Below are 19127 nucleotides of genomic sequence, written 5' to 3'. Positions count from 1 at the left end.
AAATAGTATATATTACTGATTGTACAGTTGCTATTAACAGTTCTGAAAAAGGACTTTTAATAAAAAAAGCAGAGGCTTTTTTTTTTTTTTGCTATCTAATTGTTGTAAGCAGGCAAATAAAGTCCTTTGGGTGCTGGAAGAACTTTGAGAATTTCCATTTGGCAAAAGAAACATTCACATAGAGGCTCTAATTAAAGGACTGTATGGACTCAGGGAAGTAGTAATACCTCCTTTATATGTAATGGATATGTAATGGATATCCATTACACATCCATGATTGCCACAGTCCTAATCATAAGAAAATAGCTTTGAGAGGCTGGTGATTTAGGTTCTGTGACAGCTCAAAAACTCTGTTGTGATCTTATCATACCCCTCCAGCCCTCACCTCAAAATAAAGGGCTATTTTAGTAATATTTGAGTATTCGGGGAATATGCTGGAGCCAAGACTAGAGTGTTCCTTTCTTAAGTAAACAGACAGCATGAAGGGCGGCAGCTCCTTTTCCCTCTGTGGCCCATCAAAGTCCTCTCCATGCATCTCATGTTATGGGCTCTGTCAACTTGAAACTTTGTCCCGTCTCAAGTTCATGGAAGCACAAGGAGCAAAAATTTATGGGGCTCTGGCACTATATCAACACTGGAATGACTTTCCTAGAGCTAGAAAAATACTAAAATTTGTATGCTAAAAATTTATTTTCAAGTCTACATTTTATGTTGATTTTTGGTGCTGTTCAAGCTCTCTCTCAGGCCTCAGGTTCTGTACCACTGGCTGTGATACAGTAACTATAACCTTGCTTACTAAAACAGGGAATGCAGAGTGTTAGTGTTTTCATAGTTGCAGCATTTTTCTGTTCATGCAAAACAAGGCTTCATTGGTTTCACCATATATGCAGTAGTGGATAATATTGGAATTAAGAATTGGGCTGTTGGGGAAAATTTTCACCATCAGAAAATGAATAAATAAACTTGAAAAAAGAAACAACGAAAAAAATTAAACTGTTTATGCTCTGCACAGTTTGCTTTCAAGATGCTGTGGTGTCTCTCTCATTATTTTTTGAAAAGAGATAAGAAATGGCGTTCAGCAGTGTCATATGATCGAAGCAGAAGCTGTAGTTTAAATCCCTGAGCTAGTTTGATGTGGGATTTGTAATTGATTTTACACAGAAAAATCTGTCCTCTTGTATGTAGGAAAGAATTTGGGAGGAGTGAGAGAGAGAAGATGTAACTTGGGTTGGGAAAGGTGTGATGTAAGGAAAACAGATAAATAACAATCAGAGATGAGAACACAGGTAGGGTTCAATAACAATTTTTATCATTCATTAGTTGATTATGTATTAACTGAGAAGGAAAGCAGTAGATTTCCATGGGAAGTTTAATGACCAAGGGGAGGAATTTTTTGGGAAGACTTACCTTCTCTAGTAGTTGTCTGAGTTGCCTGCTTTTGGCATCTCTAGAACATAGGTTTTGTTCAGGTGCAACAACAGTGCAAATGCAACGGCCATCAGGATCCTGGGCTGAACTGTAAACTTGCCACCCTTCCTTGGGGCTAATCTGAGTCTGTAACAACAAAATAATAACAATCAAAGGAATGGAACTGATTTTTTATTGTTTGAAAAAAAACACTGCAGCAGAATATTTTTATTTTTGCAGTACATGTCTGCAATGAGGTTCCTACTAGCCAACAATTATTACTCTTCCTTAATTAGTTTGGTAGTTTCCCAGTTTTGCCACATCTCACACTTTTGCAATAGTTCTCTAGAGGAGTTTAGCACACACAATTTCCAGGGTGGATGAGAATGGTATTCTGCTTGTGATTCAGCACAAATCAGGTGATTTAATTCTTTGCAAAGGGACGTTGCAGTTTTTCATCAGCAGAGAACAAACACGTCCTTTCAGCCTGGATGACTTTTACTTTAGACTAATGGAAACAACAAAGACAGGAAAGAACAAACATATGAGCCTGGGGAGAGCGCAGTGTGTGACTCACGGGTGGGAACTGGCTCAGCAGCAGCTTGGAGGTGGGGGACAGGTTTGCTCTTGAAGCTGCACCTCACAGGAACTGCTCTCCCCGGGCTCCCACTGCTCTTAGCCAGGGAACAGAGGCTTGCTCAGGGTGGGATGGAAGTGTCTGGTTAGGCCAGGGGAATGGGGCTCATGGCAAGCAAACCACAGTGATTAAGACACTGCATGTCCTTCACTGGGACGGCAGAAAACTGGAAATTCCTAACCTGTTCTTTTTTACAGCAACCACGACTGAGAAAGAAAGGCAAAAAAAAAAAAAAAAAAAAAAGGAATCACATTTGTTTGCAGAACAGGGTTAACACTGAACTGCATTTAATCTTTGTGGGGGATTCGGTATCTCTTTAATGGGATGTACAGAAATAGTAGGAATGACAGAAAACAATATAATGAGATGATTGAAAGCCTTCAGGTGATGGAACTTAATAGATGCAAGAAAAAGTTTTTGAACTTTGTTTTTAAACTGTAATTTAAAGTTAATATTGTGCTTTAATTTTTCCTAATATTGTACTGAGTGATGAATTTCATGGCAGAGATGCTAATGGATATCATTGAAGTAATTTTGGTCTGGACACAGTTGGAATCAGTTGCTATTTATATTATAAAATTGTACTCAGTGCCAATAGAGAAAGCCATTATTTAAACTGGGAAGCTTTGATACTGATGCTTTCCTGGCAGCTTAGTGCAGGAGTTGCAGAGTTCCTCATCTCTGAAGAGGTGCCAGTATCTCTATGGACTGAGGTAAGAAAAGAGCACAGGCTTTTCACAACAGTGACTCCTCTGAAGAAGTAATTGAAGTTGGCAGTGACTGTCTACTGCAGAGTTAATAGAAAAATCAAAATTGTGTTATTGCCATGTTTTGCAAGGAAAACCAAAGTGCTATAATGTAGATGACTTGAAGAGATGAGGGAGCTTGGTCTGATGAGCTTTGAGAAGAGATGACTGAGAGGGGACCTCATCAATGTCTATATGCAGGGAGGTGTCAGAGGATGGACCGGGCTGTGCTCAGTGGGACAAGAGGCAATGGGCAGGAACTGATGCACAGGGAGTTCCACCTGAGCACGAGGAAGAACTTCTTCACTGTGCAGCTGACCATGCACTGGACCTGACTGACCAGAGGGGGTGTGGAGTCTCCCTGCCTGGAGACATTCCAGAATGGTCTGACACAGCCCTGTGCCAAGTGCTCTAGGATCACTTTGAGCAGGGAGGCTGGACCACAGGATCCACTGTGGTCCCTTCCAACCTTGCCCATTGTCCCTCTCCTGTAAAAAGATGATCTTGCCTGAGCTTTTGCTAGAAAGGAACAACCACTGTTCAGCACTAAATTATACTGCTTCTATAGCATTCTCTGCACCTTAATTTTCAGAGCAAAGGGAATTTAACTTAAGACATGGAGAACAATAAAAACTAAATAAAATTACATCTGCAGAGACAATTTTAAATGGTCTTGAGAAGCTACTAAAATTGCAGGCTTTAACAAGTGAAGCCTTTGAAAGCTGTAACCCTTGAAAAGTGTAAGCTATATATACTCCAGTAGTTTCCACGTTTGTAGAACTTTTGGCCAAACAGTGTGGTCATGCAACAGCAAGGAAACTTAATTTTTTGTGGAAGTTCAGGAACATGTTAAGGAACCCAGAGTTTGTGATTATAATTCCTTTAGTAATTAATATAAGTTCATGAAAAATTATTATATTTGAGACTTATGCCTGCTACATTTAGACTGGGGGCAGCTGTTTTCACTGGATTCAAGTAAGTGTTCTACAGTGGACAATGTATGAGACACCAGGATCATGCAGTCCCATAGTAAAGCTGTATAATCCAGTCTGAATTTTCAAAGGTACTTATTTATGCCAGAGAGGTTCTAAGTGTCTCTCTAGGCTTTATCTAAGGAAAGAAAAAACACTTTAATGATTAACTTAGCAGATATTTTTATGGTGTCTAAAATACATCTGATTAAAAAGGTAACTTCTCTTTGGGAAAATATTTCTCAAAGTGAGAGACTGGTTAACCAAGAGCATGGTTATTGACTGCCTGTGAATAAATACCCACTCATATAGTACCACAATTTTGGCTACAGTCCAATGAATTTTTCTGTCATTCCTCTATTTGGAATTTCAGGCTTCCTTCATTAATTAGGATGGGTAATATGAGTGATGGAAGAGAAAAACATGCATGTGTTTCTATTATTGTTTTAGTTTGAAATTTAATCCCTACTTCAAGGAGAAACTGTTGTGCAGAAAAAGAGCTAAAAGTCATCAAAACCTTACAGAAGCTACTGCATCAACTTTTCAAATGCAGGCTTCCTGCTTTCTTTGTAAACAAGAAAGAAAAGAAATAACAAGTGGAAACAACAATAGTAAGTTTTACTAGTTCTTGAAAATCTGGGGAAAACAGATGAGTCCCTCTAAAGTCCAATATTAACACTGCCATGGCAGCCTGCTGTACTAAAGACTTAGATCACTTCTGAAAGATTTATTTTTTTCACTTCCACTTTCATATATTCTAACAAAACTGTTACAGCTGCCTCTGTTGTTGGTAGAGTGACAGGTCAAAGGACAGTACCTTACTTAGGATGTTTGCTTAAACATAAACAGTATTTTCTGGTTTGTCTTGCAATTTCAATCCTGGTACTGAAACAGAGCTCAAATGAGGAGGCCCTTTGCCTGACCCCACATCCTTGTACAATTCCTCCAGCTAAGGCAGGAAATTGGGAGGTTTTGTTCTTTTTTTACATTGTACAATACACACAATTTATCAGCTGTGTTTGTGCTAGGAGAGAAATTCTGGAGAAGAGCTCATGCTGCAGAGTTCACTGGAGAAGCTGCAAGTGGGAAACTCTGGATGGCAGCCAAAAATCAAAAATGGTATTACTGAGCACTTGGGGCATAAACTCTTTCAAGCAACATCTACAGTTTTGAGAAAGGTACCAGATTTGTGGTGCTCAGTTTTGTGTAAAAAGAACCCTACATGATTGGAATTCATGTTTTCTTTATTTGGCAGATGTTGCCAAGCTCAGATAATCAAATTTTTGTTATCACTTTCCCAGCTTTACTGGCACTCTTGCTACCCTTAGCAAAACAAGAAATATGCATATAGCTCAACTCAATGGGTGAAAAGAGCATTCTTGAAATACTATTTAGAAGGCATTTCTGTCAGCAGTGCCCTATTGTAGCCAAGGGGAGCATGGCAGTTTTGTTCTACTTAGAATCTGAACAGATCATTACAAACATATATTTGTGTGTGTATAATTTATATATATATATATATATATATCTCATAATAACTAATGTGCCTCTTGAAGTTACACAGTGGCAGTTTTAAACTTGGATGTAAATGTGATAGGGAACTTTTACTTATAAAATGTTACTTATAAAATACAGCCACAAGAACTAGCAGTATATACTGTGACTCAGTGAAATGAAATTACATTTAAGGAAAATAGAGCTTTTCTTTGTATTCTCATCTTGCTGCTCTAAAAGATAACAGTTTTTCTTCCAACATATTTAACTTTGAAGTAGTAATATTAATATTTATAAACTAAATACAGTGATTTTCTGCAGTAGTATTTTTCCTGCATGCATATATTCAATTATTCCATTTTAGTTAGTAAATGCATAATTTTTAGTTACAAAATTCTGAGTTTTGAGAATTTTGCGAATAATTACATTTATATTTTACATAATCTATTATTATGTAAACGTCTGATTGCAGTTATACAAAAAGATACATAAACAAGAGTGTTTTACTAAGCATTTAGGAAAATTATGTTCTAATTTAATTTAGGAATACCAGGATAGTGCTCCCTCTAAAGTAAAAAGTTACTTGACTTTGTAGGCTTCTATTCACATCTTTCCTGTAGGTTTTTATTAACTGAGGCTGCTGTGTATAAGCATCAATGATACAAAGTGATATTTCTGTCATTTGTATTATTGCCATTATCAGTCTTTAAAAAATTCTGGTATCTAACCTCCTAGTACCAATTTCATTTTGTTTCTAACAGCTATTTATTTGTTTAACTGTATTCCAATAAAGAAAAATAGGAAGGAATCAGACCCTTTGCATATTGTAGTGAATAGTTACTAGGTAACATTATCCAATTTTCAAAAAGAAAGCTACTGCCAGATATAATATTATAAACAACACAGTGCATTTTTCTGGAGCAGTAAAGATAGGAAGAACAGTCTAGACAAATGAAAAGACATTGCTTTTTAGCATTTCATCCCCAAGATGAAGGCATTTGATCTTACATATTTAAAAATACTATTTTGAAACCTTCCCTTTCATAGGGAACCACAACATGCTCACCAATGTGCAGTTTTATGATGCCCAAAAAGAAGCATGCATTAAGAGATGATAGGAAGATTAGAAAAGAGATTCACAAAGAAGCAAGAAACTAACGCTTTTGCTGGCACTTAAATATTAATTCAGCATTAAGATAGTTTGCAACATATAACAGCTACTTACTAGAGTATCTGAAGTGGTTATTCTGGTGGTATTTAGTCCTACCAGAGAAGGGAGAGTTTGGGACATCCAGTTAGAGATCATTGCCATGGTACTAAGAACAGCACCAAGCTTCAGCAGTGGAGGGCTCATTGCTGTGGAGCTAATGAGTTTTCATAGTGAGTGATTATCATCCCAGTGCAGGCTGGCAGTGAGAGGCGTGACTGCAGCACACAACAGCCACAGCATGAAAGGAGATCAAGCTACCCAGATTTAATCATCCATTAAAATCATCCATATCCTCATCTGCCCTCTTTCTGCTCTTACTAACACTTATGACTGTCTTATGCTGACCACTAAATAAACCATCCTTTCTATGCTAATAGTTATTGCAGTTTCCAGTGGGAGATGGCGTGGGTGAATTATCTCTTTATAGGTGCTAGACAGTCAATTAGCCCTTAATTAGTTCAGTCCAGGCAGAGCACTGTGTTCCTGTCTGAAATGCAAAAGCCTGAGCACAAATAACCCCCCCACTTCCCATCAGTGCTTTGGCAGAAATATGCTCAAGTCTGTTAGTAAATATGGTTCTGTACTTGTCCACGGGGAAGGGGCAGAACTGTCAGCCTGCTCATCAAAGCACCAGAAACCTTTCTGGACCTCCTGTGATTTGCTGATGTCTCATAAATTACAAATATCAGAGAATTTATCATTTGCACAGCTTGTTATTAAGATCTTTATTGTTCATAAAAGACCATTGAGGCTGTGAAGAGTCACATTTCTCAGTGTTCTTGTTAGTTTACAAGTTTTTGTAATAAGAATTATTGCATTACTCCCAGGGTTGGCAGACTCACTATGTCTTCATTGGTGCTGGGATGCAAACAGAAGATAAATTGGGGATCCCACATTTTGAGACTTCTTTTGGCTTTGCTGTTAAATCTACTGCTCCCTAGTGTTGTAGAATGAGCTGCAGGTTCTGTTGCAATTTATCTTGCTCATATATTGGGGTGGGGGGGGGAGGGGAAGAAAAGCAGAAGAAACCGTCTAGAAATCATTGTGCCATAGGGGCAGTTTTACTTTTTAAGAATTATTTGTAAAAGAAGTGCTGAGCGAGGACTTCTAATGGCAGTTATTTGAGAGAAAACTTGCATAAAGTTTGCTGAGAGACAGGCTACTGCATTTTCCCCAGGGCACTTATGGACTTAATTTCTGAATTTGCTTCAGAAAAGCAAATTACTTTTTCTTAAGGACTTCTGGCAGTGCTATGAAGGAACCCTGCATGCAGTGAAACTGAAGGGATGTATATTTATGGGTGTATGTCAACATGGGTGTATTTATTAAAGCTAATGTAACTCTGCAAACAGTTTTTCAGATTCTCAGAGCTGTGCACCAATTCAGGCTAGACATTTCTCTTTCAATATCCATTCAGAATGATTTCCATAAATCTCTGCAGTTTAAGGAAGACACATGTAAACTTATTTAAAAAAAAAAAAGAAATTGAAAAACCCATTGAGAGCTATTATATAAACTTAAGGAATCGCCCAACAACAGAATATAGAAAATATGAGTATCCAGGTATTAAGTATCTTGTGGTAGTTACACAGTATGGTGAGCTGTGAAATGTTTCAAACACTAAAAAAAAAATTAATTCACTGAAGAGATCTGAATACAGTGAAACACTCTGAAATACATTGTTGCCACAAGTTGTGCATAGATGGCAAATTTGAGAAAGACTGTGTGATCACAGCTGTTTTGCTCAGAGTATTTTCTGTATTTCAGGAGATAAAGTTCATGTAAACTTGGATTGCTTGATGGTGGTAATTTTGTACATTTCTCTGTAGAAAGAGTCCCTGTGGTCCATTCTTGGTATGATGATTTTTGAGACTGAGAGCTGAGTCAAGCCTGATGAAGGGCTTAGTGGAAGGAGGCATTTGAGCCTTTCCCTGAGTCAATGTTTCTGTGGAGAGGGGCTCAAAGCTGTCCCCTGAACACAAGTGCAAACTGAACTGTCCAGACTGACATCAAAAGTGAGGCTTTTTGCTGAACTGTCACATTTCATTGGCAATTTGTCAGTTTCCCAAGGACCTCCACTGATTACTTCCAATATGGATTAGGTAACATTTCATAATGTTGGATAATTTTCCAATTTTATTAGATTCTTCTGAAGTGTCTTTAATACAAAAAAAAAAAAAAAAATATTCCAATTCATCAGTTTTATCACCTTTTTCTACTCCTGTCCTCTTTCAGAAGTCTAATAAGCACACTTATTCCCTCAGTTCCAGGACATGTCCTGAATGTAATGATATAATTTTTTACCACACTGAATTGCACCTTTTGACATTTTTGATTTTCTTCTCTCCAACATTTGCTGTTTTATAGAAGAATGGTATTGGTCTCCTCCTGAATTTTAACATTGGACAAAATACATTCAAAAGGCAATAAAAGACTTTTGTGATGACCAGATTAAAAATTACTGATTATCCTTCATCCAGGGTATTGCCAGCTCCTGGAAAGAATGCTGTTTGTTATTATGATTATTCCTAACATATGATATGTTCTTTGGTTCTTGTGACAGAATATTCATGAATGCAGTTTAGCACTTTATTTTCTTGCAGCTGGTTTAACTGCAGAAGAGAAAGCTCGCTGCCATGTGATTCCCAGTACTGCTGCTGGATACATCTTTACAGAACTCAGCAGGAGGTGATTCTCTAGTCCTCTTGGCTGGTTATATAATTTAACATTACCAGCTCTAGCATCCCCATGCTGCTGAAGTCAGATCTGCTGTAGCTGCTCAGGGGCTTTAAAGCCCCTTTGTGCTGCAGTGCAGGGATGAGGGCAGCTTGTGCAAGTGTCTGGGAGCCCAGGGGCTGCAGGAGCGAGGCTCACCCTGGGAAGCTGAAACCCCTTTCTTCTAGGGCTGCCAATACACGGCAGCTGCAAATGTAATGGCAGCCCCGGGTGTGCTCACACAGACAGGGACAGCTCTGGGGGACTGTCAATATTCCAGGGATCTGAGATTTCCCACTTTGTGCACCATTTGTCAAGTATTGCTCCAGAGCAATCCTTGCTTCTATTGCTAGAGAAGATGTGCATGGGAACACAGTCTTAAAAATGTTTCCTTCCTGAACAGTGGGATTACTTAATGAAACTATGTTTTGTTTGTGTTTTTACCAGAACTGTGTAAGTGCTCAAATGGTCTTTTTGTTAAGGAAATGAAATGTTAAAATAATTTTGGCTGTATTTTACCATAAATAATTGGGTAAATTAAAAAATGGCAAAGAGTAGAAAATTTTACTACTACATCTGAGGTCACATATACAGAGGTCATACCTGAAGCCACAGAATACCTGAAGAGTAGTTCTTATATTGTTAGAAAGTAGAAACAAAAGTTTATGATCTGTGCTTCATTTCAGCTCTGTATTTTCTGTTTTTTTTTTTTTTTTTTTTTTTTTTTTTTTTTTTTTTTTTTTAAAGCTGCAATTTCACATTTCTAGTTTATGACTAACTGGTCTGAACAAAAGCTAGAATGCAACAGCAATTCTAAAATCTGAACAATATTCTTTATTACACTAAATTTATGCTGGTATGATAACTTCCTCTTTCAGTTAACTTCTGAAGTCAGTAAAAGCTGAAGCATCCTTCCACAATAACTACAGATGCCATGTTTTGATCTTACATAAAAGTCTGTCAATCTGTAGCAATTTCAATGTTAATGTTACTGTATGCTAGTCTTGTATTCAATTACTATATTACAAATTACTAGGGTCATTAAAAGTATTATTTAAGAGCCTTATTTAATAATTAGTCTAAAGGCTCTTCTAGTCTCTGATATTTACTTTTGCTTCGAGATCCTGTTACATTTTGATAGGGATTAAGACTACTGAAAATGAGAATACATCCCAACATTACCTTATTACAACTGAAGTAGTAGTACCTCTGTACTGTAAAAAGTCATTAACATCAGTATAAGGAACAGCAACAGAGCAAATATCCTGAGTCAGCAACATGTGAAAATATACCCAGCCACCCACCCCAAAAACTAATTACCTCCTGGCCAGAGGAAAGCATTGATTGTAAGAAAGAGGAAATTGTGAAGTTCAGCCATAGCCACTTAACCCTGATGTCAGCATATTTAATGTATGTGAAAAACAATGCTACCTTAAAAAAATCTTACAATTCAAAATTTGTTCATGGGTAAATGCTATCATGTAAACATCTGAAACCTTGCATTTTATGTTGAAGTGATTGCACACTCATGGCTCAGGTGGCTTAACTACATTTCTTTGAAGCAGAGCAAAATCAGGAATCTTAAATCTCAGGAAGTTTGTACTTTGACAGGTTCAGTTTAGAAAGTGAGCTCAAGAAGAAAAGCCAAGGCTTCCCCCATTGCACTGTTGTTCTGCAGTGCATTTAGTTCTTTATCTTCATGTGATATATTGTGCTCAGTAGTACATTGGTTTAAAAAATGGCAGTTCATTAGTCATGTTCCTGAGCATGATTATTTATTCACATTAGGTTAATGCATGCACAGAGCAAAGTTCTCAGAACTGGAATGGCAATTACCATCCATAGAGCTGCAGATGGACTGAGAAAGCACAGACTTGTGCTATCAGTTCAATTGCAGTTCTCTGAATTTAGAGAACTGCGCCTTCTTCATCTTACTCTGGTTTTGTTCTACAAAACCCTGTGGCTTTGCAGTGCAGCTTGTGAGTAGCAATAGCCAGGTTTTTTAAGGGCAGTTTGAGAGGTATGTGCCCTTTCTAGAAAATCTCTTTTCACAGCTCATCAGTGCATATACAGTGACATTCTGCAGTCAGGTGTCTCCACTTAGAGAAGTATTGAGCAAGGGATTTTTAGTCTGTTGTCCATTACGTTCTTCTGTACTAATGCTCTTGAGGTGACCTTTCTGAAATGGTCTTAGCTATCTGCTTGTTAATTTTTCAGGCTTCAGGGAGGTTCTTTTGAATGAAGACATTAAAGAACATTTTCATGTTTTTTTCACACCTATTCTCTTGTGTTCTGCTGTTAGCAAATCCCAAGTGTACAGAATAACAAAGTAGTGTCTCTACAGAAGAATTAGTTCATTATGGGAATTGACTGAAACAGGAAGCACAATGGGCAGTCTGCTTTAGGAAAGTCTGCAATTAATTGCAACAACTAGGAAAAACAAATGGGTGGGGAAGAACTAAGTGAAATAAAAAGAAAAGCTTCTTCTGTTGATTTCCTGCCATTTTAATTTTCAATAACATTTATATCAGGTACTCAGTAGGACCTCATAAGCTTTTCCCTCGAATGTGTTATATGATGATGGATCTAACGGGAGAAAGAGCATATTTTCTAAAATATATGGAGACATCTATTTAGTAGATAATGCTAAAGATTGTACAGACAGTCCTTTTTCTTTTAACAGAGGCTGGAAATCTGTATGTTTTTAGAGGGTTCTGGGATCCCTTATCTTGCTCTGAGCACCCACAGAATGGCAGGATGCAATGTTGGATGGTTCTGGGACTGGAATTTGTTACAGTTTTGCTTTCTTTTGAAAACTCTATGGATTGGATATGAGAATTTATACAGAATTCCTCCGGGACTAATTCTCATACTTAATGCACAATTTTACTTTTCCATCTTGAAAATACATATTTTTCTGTTGAGGCTGGATGAGGTAGGTGAGCTGGCTTTCATTGACAGTAAATTTTAAGAAATTAAAGGAGCTGAAACTGAAATTCCCCATGAAGCTAGATCATATATAATCCTGGGGAGAGCTTGAGCCATGAAAATCAGTAAATTCTGTAGTAATTTAATAAAATAAGTGGTTTCAGCTGGCCCTGACTGCAACTAGATGTTTGAAAACAGAGTCTAAGCTACTTAGAACCAAAGTGCACTTAGACTGTGAGAATGGGCAGTGTAACTGGCCCTTTCTCTGGTTAATGCAAGCTTACAGCTTTGCAGTCAGCCCTTACAGACCTCTGAACTGGAGCTTGCCTGTCACATTTAATAGATACAGGTAAATTTGTTCAGTGCCTTTTTAAAACCTCCTTGAATCCTTGCAAGTGGGAAGACAGAAATGAAGAAAGTGGAAAGGGTTTACAAAACAAAATTCCCTGTCAAAGGGGAATTTTGTCTTTGGGAAAAGACTTAGTGGGGTGTGTCTGCATTTACAAATACAAAAGTGTTGTGGTATGGGGTTGAATGCTGGCCCACAGTAAACCATAGTGTTTGTTGGTGCCACACACCCTAACTACCTTTTCCTTTTATGCCTGGGCATGATTCAGTTGGGTGGTTTGGACACGGATGCAGCATTTCAAGAGGGAAAGAGTAGTTTTGCTGTGTGGAAAAGAGCTGTCCCTCAGAGCCCAGAAATCAGCTCCTCTCTGTTTTATTTAGCAGCTGCATGTTGTATGGCTGTATTTGCATTTGGCCAAGCGCTGTCTTTGGAACCGAGAGCAAAGGAACCATGTACTGTTTGATTTCTGCTGCATTCTGACAAGCAAGTCTTTGTCTGTTCTTTGTAAATTTACAGCTTTGCATTACAGAAACACTTGGCTATATTTCCCAATGCAGATAATTGTCAAGACTGACTAATAAAAAGTAAGGTGGGGAGGGTTATCCTGCTGACTTGCCCTTCATCCCGCCATGTTTCCATACATTCTTTTGGCAAGTGTCTTAAACTGTCACATCATGCTGATACCCTTTTCTAACATATCTCTGTCACATACTCTGTAGAGACGAAATAGGGAAAAATTCTTCAGAAGTTTAAAGCTGAGCAGTGGTTTGGCAACCCACAGACTACAGTACTAACCAAGTTTATAGGTTTAACCAGCATGACACTGATAATGGCATTTAAAGGCTCTAGCATCTTCCTGTTTGGATTTTCTAACAATGGTGGCATTAACAACATTTCCTTCCTGAGATATAAAGGTCTTTTTCTATAGGCAGAAATTCCAAGAAAGAAAATTACATTTCTGTTGAGAATGCACCACACATTTCCTGCAAAATCTTAAAATAACAAGATTTTGTGAACGTGTCTCATTGCAAGCAAATCTATTCTTAATGTATTCTGCTTTTTGACACCATCCTGGAAGGCCTCATTTACTTTTAAACCGGGATGAAAGCTTACAAGTAGTGTAAGTGAATATTGAGAAAATTCCATGGGCAATCTTGAGAGGTGTAAATCCAAATGCCATGACCAAATTCCAGTAGTTATGTTTTGTTGAGCCAAATGCTTCTTGCAGTTTCAGTTGGATACTTAACCTGCTCTAAATGCAGTGTAGTGCTTTGAATACAATGAGCCAGGTGCTGTGTTTCAGCTCAGTAAAACATGCTGCTTTCCAGTAGTGGGTAAAACAATGGATGGATATGCCACAAAGCATATCCCAGATGCTTTAAAATACTTCTATGCTTAAATAAGGGTATAGAAAGCAACCACTTGCTATTTTCTAAGGCTGTAACAATCCTGGAAGTTTCTGAACTGAATAATTCTAAGAACTGAAGCCATCTATTTGGGAAGCAAAACTGTATTACTTGAAGAAAAATAATAGAGGACATACCACAAACCTTACTGAAGTTATGGCATATGTTTTTCTTACAGCTTTTTTAATTTCCTATTTATGTTTTATAGAACAGAAATAAAAGTTTTAAATAAGATTTCTCTTTAAGGGATTCAATTGCTCATTTTTACTAATCTTCCCCTTTACGCTATTTTTTCCCTTTTTTTACTAAAATAATTTAAATGGGTGTGTGACCCTCAGGGGTTGAGTTAAATCCATCCTTGTAAGGAATGGGTGCTGCCCTCCATAGGGCTGCTGAGGGCCAGAATGCTATTAGCAACTGCAGCTTCTTGTGGATGAGGAATTTGAGCGTCAAATTTGAAGGTCCAAAGTTCTGTTCCCAGCCCCCTGTGAGCAAAAAGAGAAATTTATTAAATTGGTGCTGTTGTCTGAAGGTGGTACTGTGGGAAATGCATTTCTGTAATGCACAGCAATGAACGCTAAATATAAGTATAAAAAAAACCCCAAATGTGTCCCAGATCGTCTGAAGATCAGTGTTCTTATTTCTCAGGCAGTAGCAGTGGCTTGTATAAATAAATAAAAAACTAAATAAAGTGTGGTTTAATCTTGGCTACCATTTCCCTGAAATGACAAAATGCCAATTTTCTAAGCTTTGATTTGGATGATTGAGATTTCTGCATATGGGTGCAAAACAAGATAGTAAAATCTACTCTGAACATGAAAAGTTTACAACAACTTTGTAAAACCCTTAGGAGGGAAGAAAGAGCTGTAGGAAGGAAGAATTGGGGAAAAAATAGCTCTGAAAAAACATATTTAGTGGTGAGCTATGAGGGATTACTGCCTCTTTGCTCCTACCTTGTCACTTGAATATACAGAAAGAAAGATGCCTAAAAGACAATTCAAAGCACCTTTTAAACTAAATGTAGTATGTATGCATGGGCACAGTGGCAGCCGTGGTAGTGTGCCCATCCTCAGCCTGGTCATTCTGTCACCTCAGGCACACTGCTGGCTGTGTGAAGGTTGAGTTTCTTCCTTGAGACTTTACAAAATCCTGAACAGGTTAATATTCTTAATTGCCTCTTCTTAGAGAAAAAGGCTCTGTCATTCATACAGCTCATGATATTCCAGGATCTCAGGCTCAGCAAATGTTTTGGAAAACCAGAGATCTCTACATTGCTTTGAAAGAAGTGATCTGAATTCTGACTTCCCTTTCCTCCACTCCTACCAGAGGTTTGACTCAGGTGTGATTGCCACACAAATCTGTAGACTTTTAGTATCAGCACAATGCTCAGAAAAATCCATATAGGCAGCAGTTAGGATCTATTGGGAGAGGCCAAAATTTTTTGATTACAAGAAGTGGTGTACATTGAAAGTTCTTGTAAAACTAGCACAGAAAACTGGGAGCCCAAGTAAACACTGACATAAATGTAGGTATTTTTTCAAACTTGTGGAAAATTAAAACTGGAGACATAATCTAAACAACTATGTTCACAATGTAAGTATAGCTTGCATGGTGGTACTTAAAGAATTTCAACATCTATGGTTCTTCACCCTGTCATGTGCTATCCTTTACCCCCTCCTTGTAAAAGAGGAATTGAATCCTGTTCTCTGAGTTGGGAAGTTGTGGTCTTGGACTAATACTGGGTGGTTTTTCAGCTGCTAGAGACCAGGTCTGCAGCAGTTGAGGAGCTGGTGGAAATGGCTGGGCTTTGTGCCTTTGCAGTCCTACAGAGCAGTGTCTGATACTCCAGGCTGTGACAGTGGAAGGGAACAAAGCTGTTATAGCTCAGTAGGCAGTTCTGACACCAAACCAATCAATGACTTATCACACACAAAAATTTCACTTTTTGTCTTCCAAATGAAGATGAAAATGTATTCTAAAACAACCTTCACAATGCACATCAAGTCACATTACAGTCATTCTTTTACAGTTGCAGTTTTTGACCGAAGGAAACAAGGTAATTCCTAATTTAAGACATGACTGGAATTTTGCAGTTTTGTAGGATTTAGTGAGCTGACAACAGTGGAGTATAAATGAAGACTCAGGTGATACCCCATCAGAAGCCTTCTGTTTACTGACACTCTCCATAACTTATATTTTTAAATGTCTCTTCAGCACTTTAGGCTATTCTTGTATCATCTCCAGTACTTAATCCCCATGTGCAGTCATAATCCTCTCTTTACAATATCAAAATTAAAACACCACTATTATCTCACAGGAGAAAAATATGAAATGTGTGAGGAGTGAGCATCAGTGAACAGCTCAGAAGCAAAGATTTCATTTACAGAGAAAAACGTTTCTGTCTACAGGAAGTTCAATGCAGGCATTCTTTCTAGCTTTAATGGGGGGAAATTCAGTAATTGAGAATCACAAAGTCAGTGAGTCTTTAAAGGATGGCTTAGCAACGTGCCTATGAGAATAAAATTCTGCAGTGCTGGTGAAGTTTTACATAAGCTTTTAGATCTAATTAATAAAAAAGGGCCAAGATTTTGATTAATGAAGTCATTTACATAACCTTAAAGATTTGATATTAATTTTACGGGAAGATTTAACTAACTTATTAGCAAATGGCAGAGAAATTTAATAAAATATTTCTACTAAATCTAGTAATTAGTTTCTGCAGCTTGGCTAGCAGTGCTACAGAAAGTAGAGCTGTTTGTACAAGGGCAAAAAATAACTTTGGACACAAAACTTGTGCTGGAGCTCCTGAAAGTGTTTTCATTCTGAAAATACAATTTTAAAAACATGCACACATTCATATCAAGGACCACAAAACAAGAACAGGAAATTTCAATCAAAGCCACTGTACAGTTCAGGCTATAAAGTTCTCATCTGTGTTTTATAGCCCTCTGTCCTGACCAAGCAAAAATTCTGTTCTGAGTTTTTGTCTTGTATTAATGTATTCCTAGCCAAGATTCCCATCTCCTGCTTCTATAAAAAGCACCAAAACATTAAACAATAACAGTAAAAACTACCAACATAAAACTGGAAAAAAAAACCTTTGCCAATTTGTCAAAGCGCTTGTGGTGTTAAGGCAATTAAATAGCAATAAAAAAGCACTAAGGCTCATAATTGTTAGCTTTGAAAATCCATTTTAGATTTATAACTAGAATGATTTAAAATCTATAAAAAAAGAGATGGTTTGACAGAAATGGAAAGATGCTGAAGATAACATTGTGGAACTCAAAAGTGGGAAACTGAAGATACTGTATTTCACACATACTTTTTTATTTACTTTTTGATGGAACAAATTATTGGTTATTTGTTTTGTTATGAATACAACAGAGTCAATCTGTCACAAACAAGGAGAAAAGTGATTCCAGATGGAATCGACTTCAGCCAGTGCCTTGGGAAAATATTTCTCTTTGGGGCCAGATGGAATGCCATAGGGCTATTTGAAAGAATTAGTTGTTGGTTTTTTTTTTTAATGTAGCATATAAGGAAGAAAAAAAAGAAGGTGAAAATACATTCTCTAGTATGAAAATATGGCTGCAGCAGGGAAACATCTCCTGTGTTCCTACTTCTGTGGTCAAGGGGAAGGCAGGCAGGCACATTAATGCAGGATTTCAGCAGGGGATCATCAGGAATAACAGGAAAGCTTCCCAATGAACAGGCAGTAACAGACAATTTAAAAGACACTGGCTTTTTCAAAAGAAATAAACCCCAAGAAACCAAGCATTAGTTTGTTGCAGCTTCTCATCTGCTTTAGACTGTTTAGGAAACAGACTTCTGCAGGTCTTATATCTGATGCAAGGGATGACAACCTTAGCCTGAAGACTGTTAATAATACTTTCCTAAATTAACCCTGTTGGAAGATGTTTTTGTTTTACTACCACACACACATTTTACAGACAATACAAATAATTTCCTGAAGGGCACTTCAACAAAACTCAACGTGATTTTATACCACATTTTCCTGGAGGGGTTTAAGGAGAGTTTTGAAATAAAGTGCTAAATTTAAACTCTGGAGTAACTTAATTACATGACAGTCACTCTGCAGACAGTTTGTGCTCATTATAGTCAAAACCAGTTTTTAAAGGTTGAGTGTGACTTGCATGATTTACACCAGAGCTCCATCACAACCCTCCTGCTTTGGACAGATTACACAGCACATTGTAACTTTGCTCACTTTGTTAAGCTCTGCTCTGGACTATGAGATTTTTGATGCATAGTTCAGTGAACTCAGGACAAAGAGAAATTAATGAGTTAAAGGGAAACTCAGTAGATAAAGTTTTTGACATGCCCATTTTTCATCCATAGTATGAATTAAAAATATTCTGATGAATTTAAAATATTAAATTTATCATTGGGGATTTTATTAAATGACTGATACAAAACAAAATGTTTCCTTTCAATAAATTATTAAGAGGTGAAAGACAAGTCCTTAGGTTGTAAATGACTTTTTGATCCTCAGAAACATGTCAATCAATTTATTTCACATAAATTCAATGGCTTATTAGTAAGAAGAATCAGTATTTTTGGCCAAGCAACAAATTATTTTTTAAAGCATTTAGAATAAATATCAGTTTAGGCACTTTATTTCTTTAGAAAAATTGACTGAGACCTGAAATACATTTATTTTGATGCTTTTGTTGCTTACACCCAGTCTGTGGGAATGCTCTAGTGCCTGGAAAGCAGGCTACAAAAACACACCTAAATGGAGACATTCAAGCAATCTTGTTTTATTTTGATTTCTACCTTCATGTTTTGCTGTTGGCAGTCTTTCATGTCTGTTTATTGTTAAGTTACATGTCTGAGCTATACAGAAGGTGTTTGCAGCTCTTGTATATTTTTGATTCTTCAGAACTTCTGGTTATGGTTTCTTAAGCCATATAAATTGCTGATTTTTTCCCTTAGCAAACCATTTTCTCTATCTGTTAGTTCAATAAATGATACAACTTCCTAAAAATGTTACCTGGCTCATATACACACATGAACCTGGAACACTCCCTTAATGTGTATTAGTTTTCTGTGCTACAGTTGGCTTTTTGAGGTTAGAACAATTGAGCTCAGACGAGATTCACAGATATAGATCTCTTTGCAGAACTCTGGCTCCAGATTTTCCATCCTCCCTTGCAGGGTCAAAGACTCTCCTAGGAGTTGGAGCTTGAGCGTACCTGTATTAAGTAACTGAGGCATCAGGCTGTAGACTTAGCTTTGCTAAA

At 37.4% G+C, this 19127-nt stretch overlaps 1 protein-coding gene across 1 annotated transcript in view; it reads right to left on the bottom strand.

Moving 5' to 3' along the window:
- The window catches only part of OLFM3 (olfactomedin 3), a 49441-nt gene that overhangs the window by 10909 nt on the left and 19405 nt on the right, over positions 1 to 19127 (bottom strand). Inside the window, exon 2 of the mRNA XM_041483140.1 lies at positions 1408 to 1554. Coding sequence (XP_041339074.1) covers positions 1408 to 1554 — 147 coding nt within the window. The remainder of the gene's footprint in view (positions 1 to 1407; positions 1555 to 19127) is intronic.

This window comes from Pyrgilauda ruficollis, unplaced genomic scaffold (genome assembly GCF_017590135.1).
Source record: "Pyrgilauda ruficollis isolate IOZ18807 unplaced genomic scaffold, ASM1759013v1 scaffold6, whole genome shotgun sequence".
Taxonomy (NCBI): Eukaryota; Metazoa; Chordata; class Aves; order Passeriformes; family Passeridae; genus Pyrgilauda; species Pyrgilauda ruficollis.
This window is presented reverse-complemented; position numbering and strand designations above follow the sequence as displayed.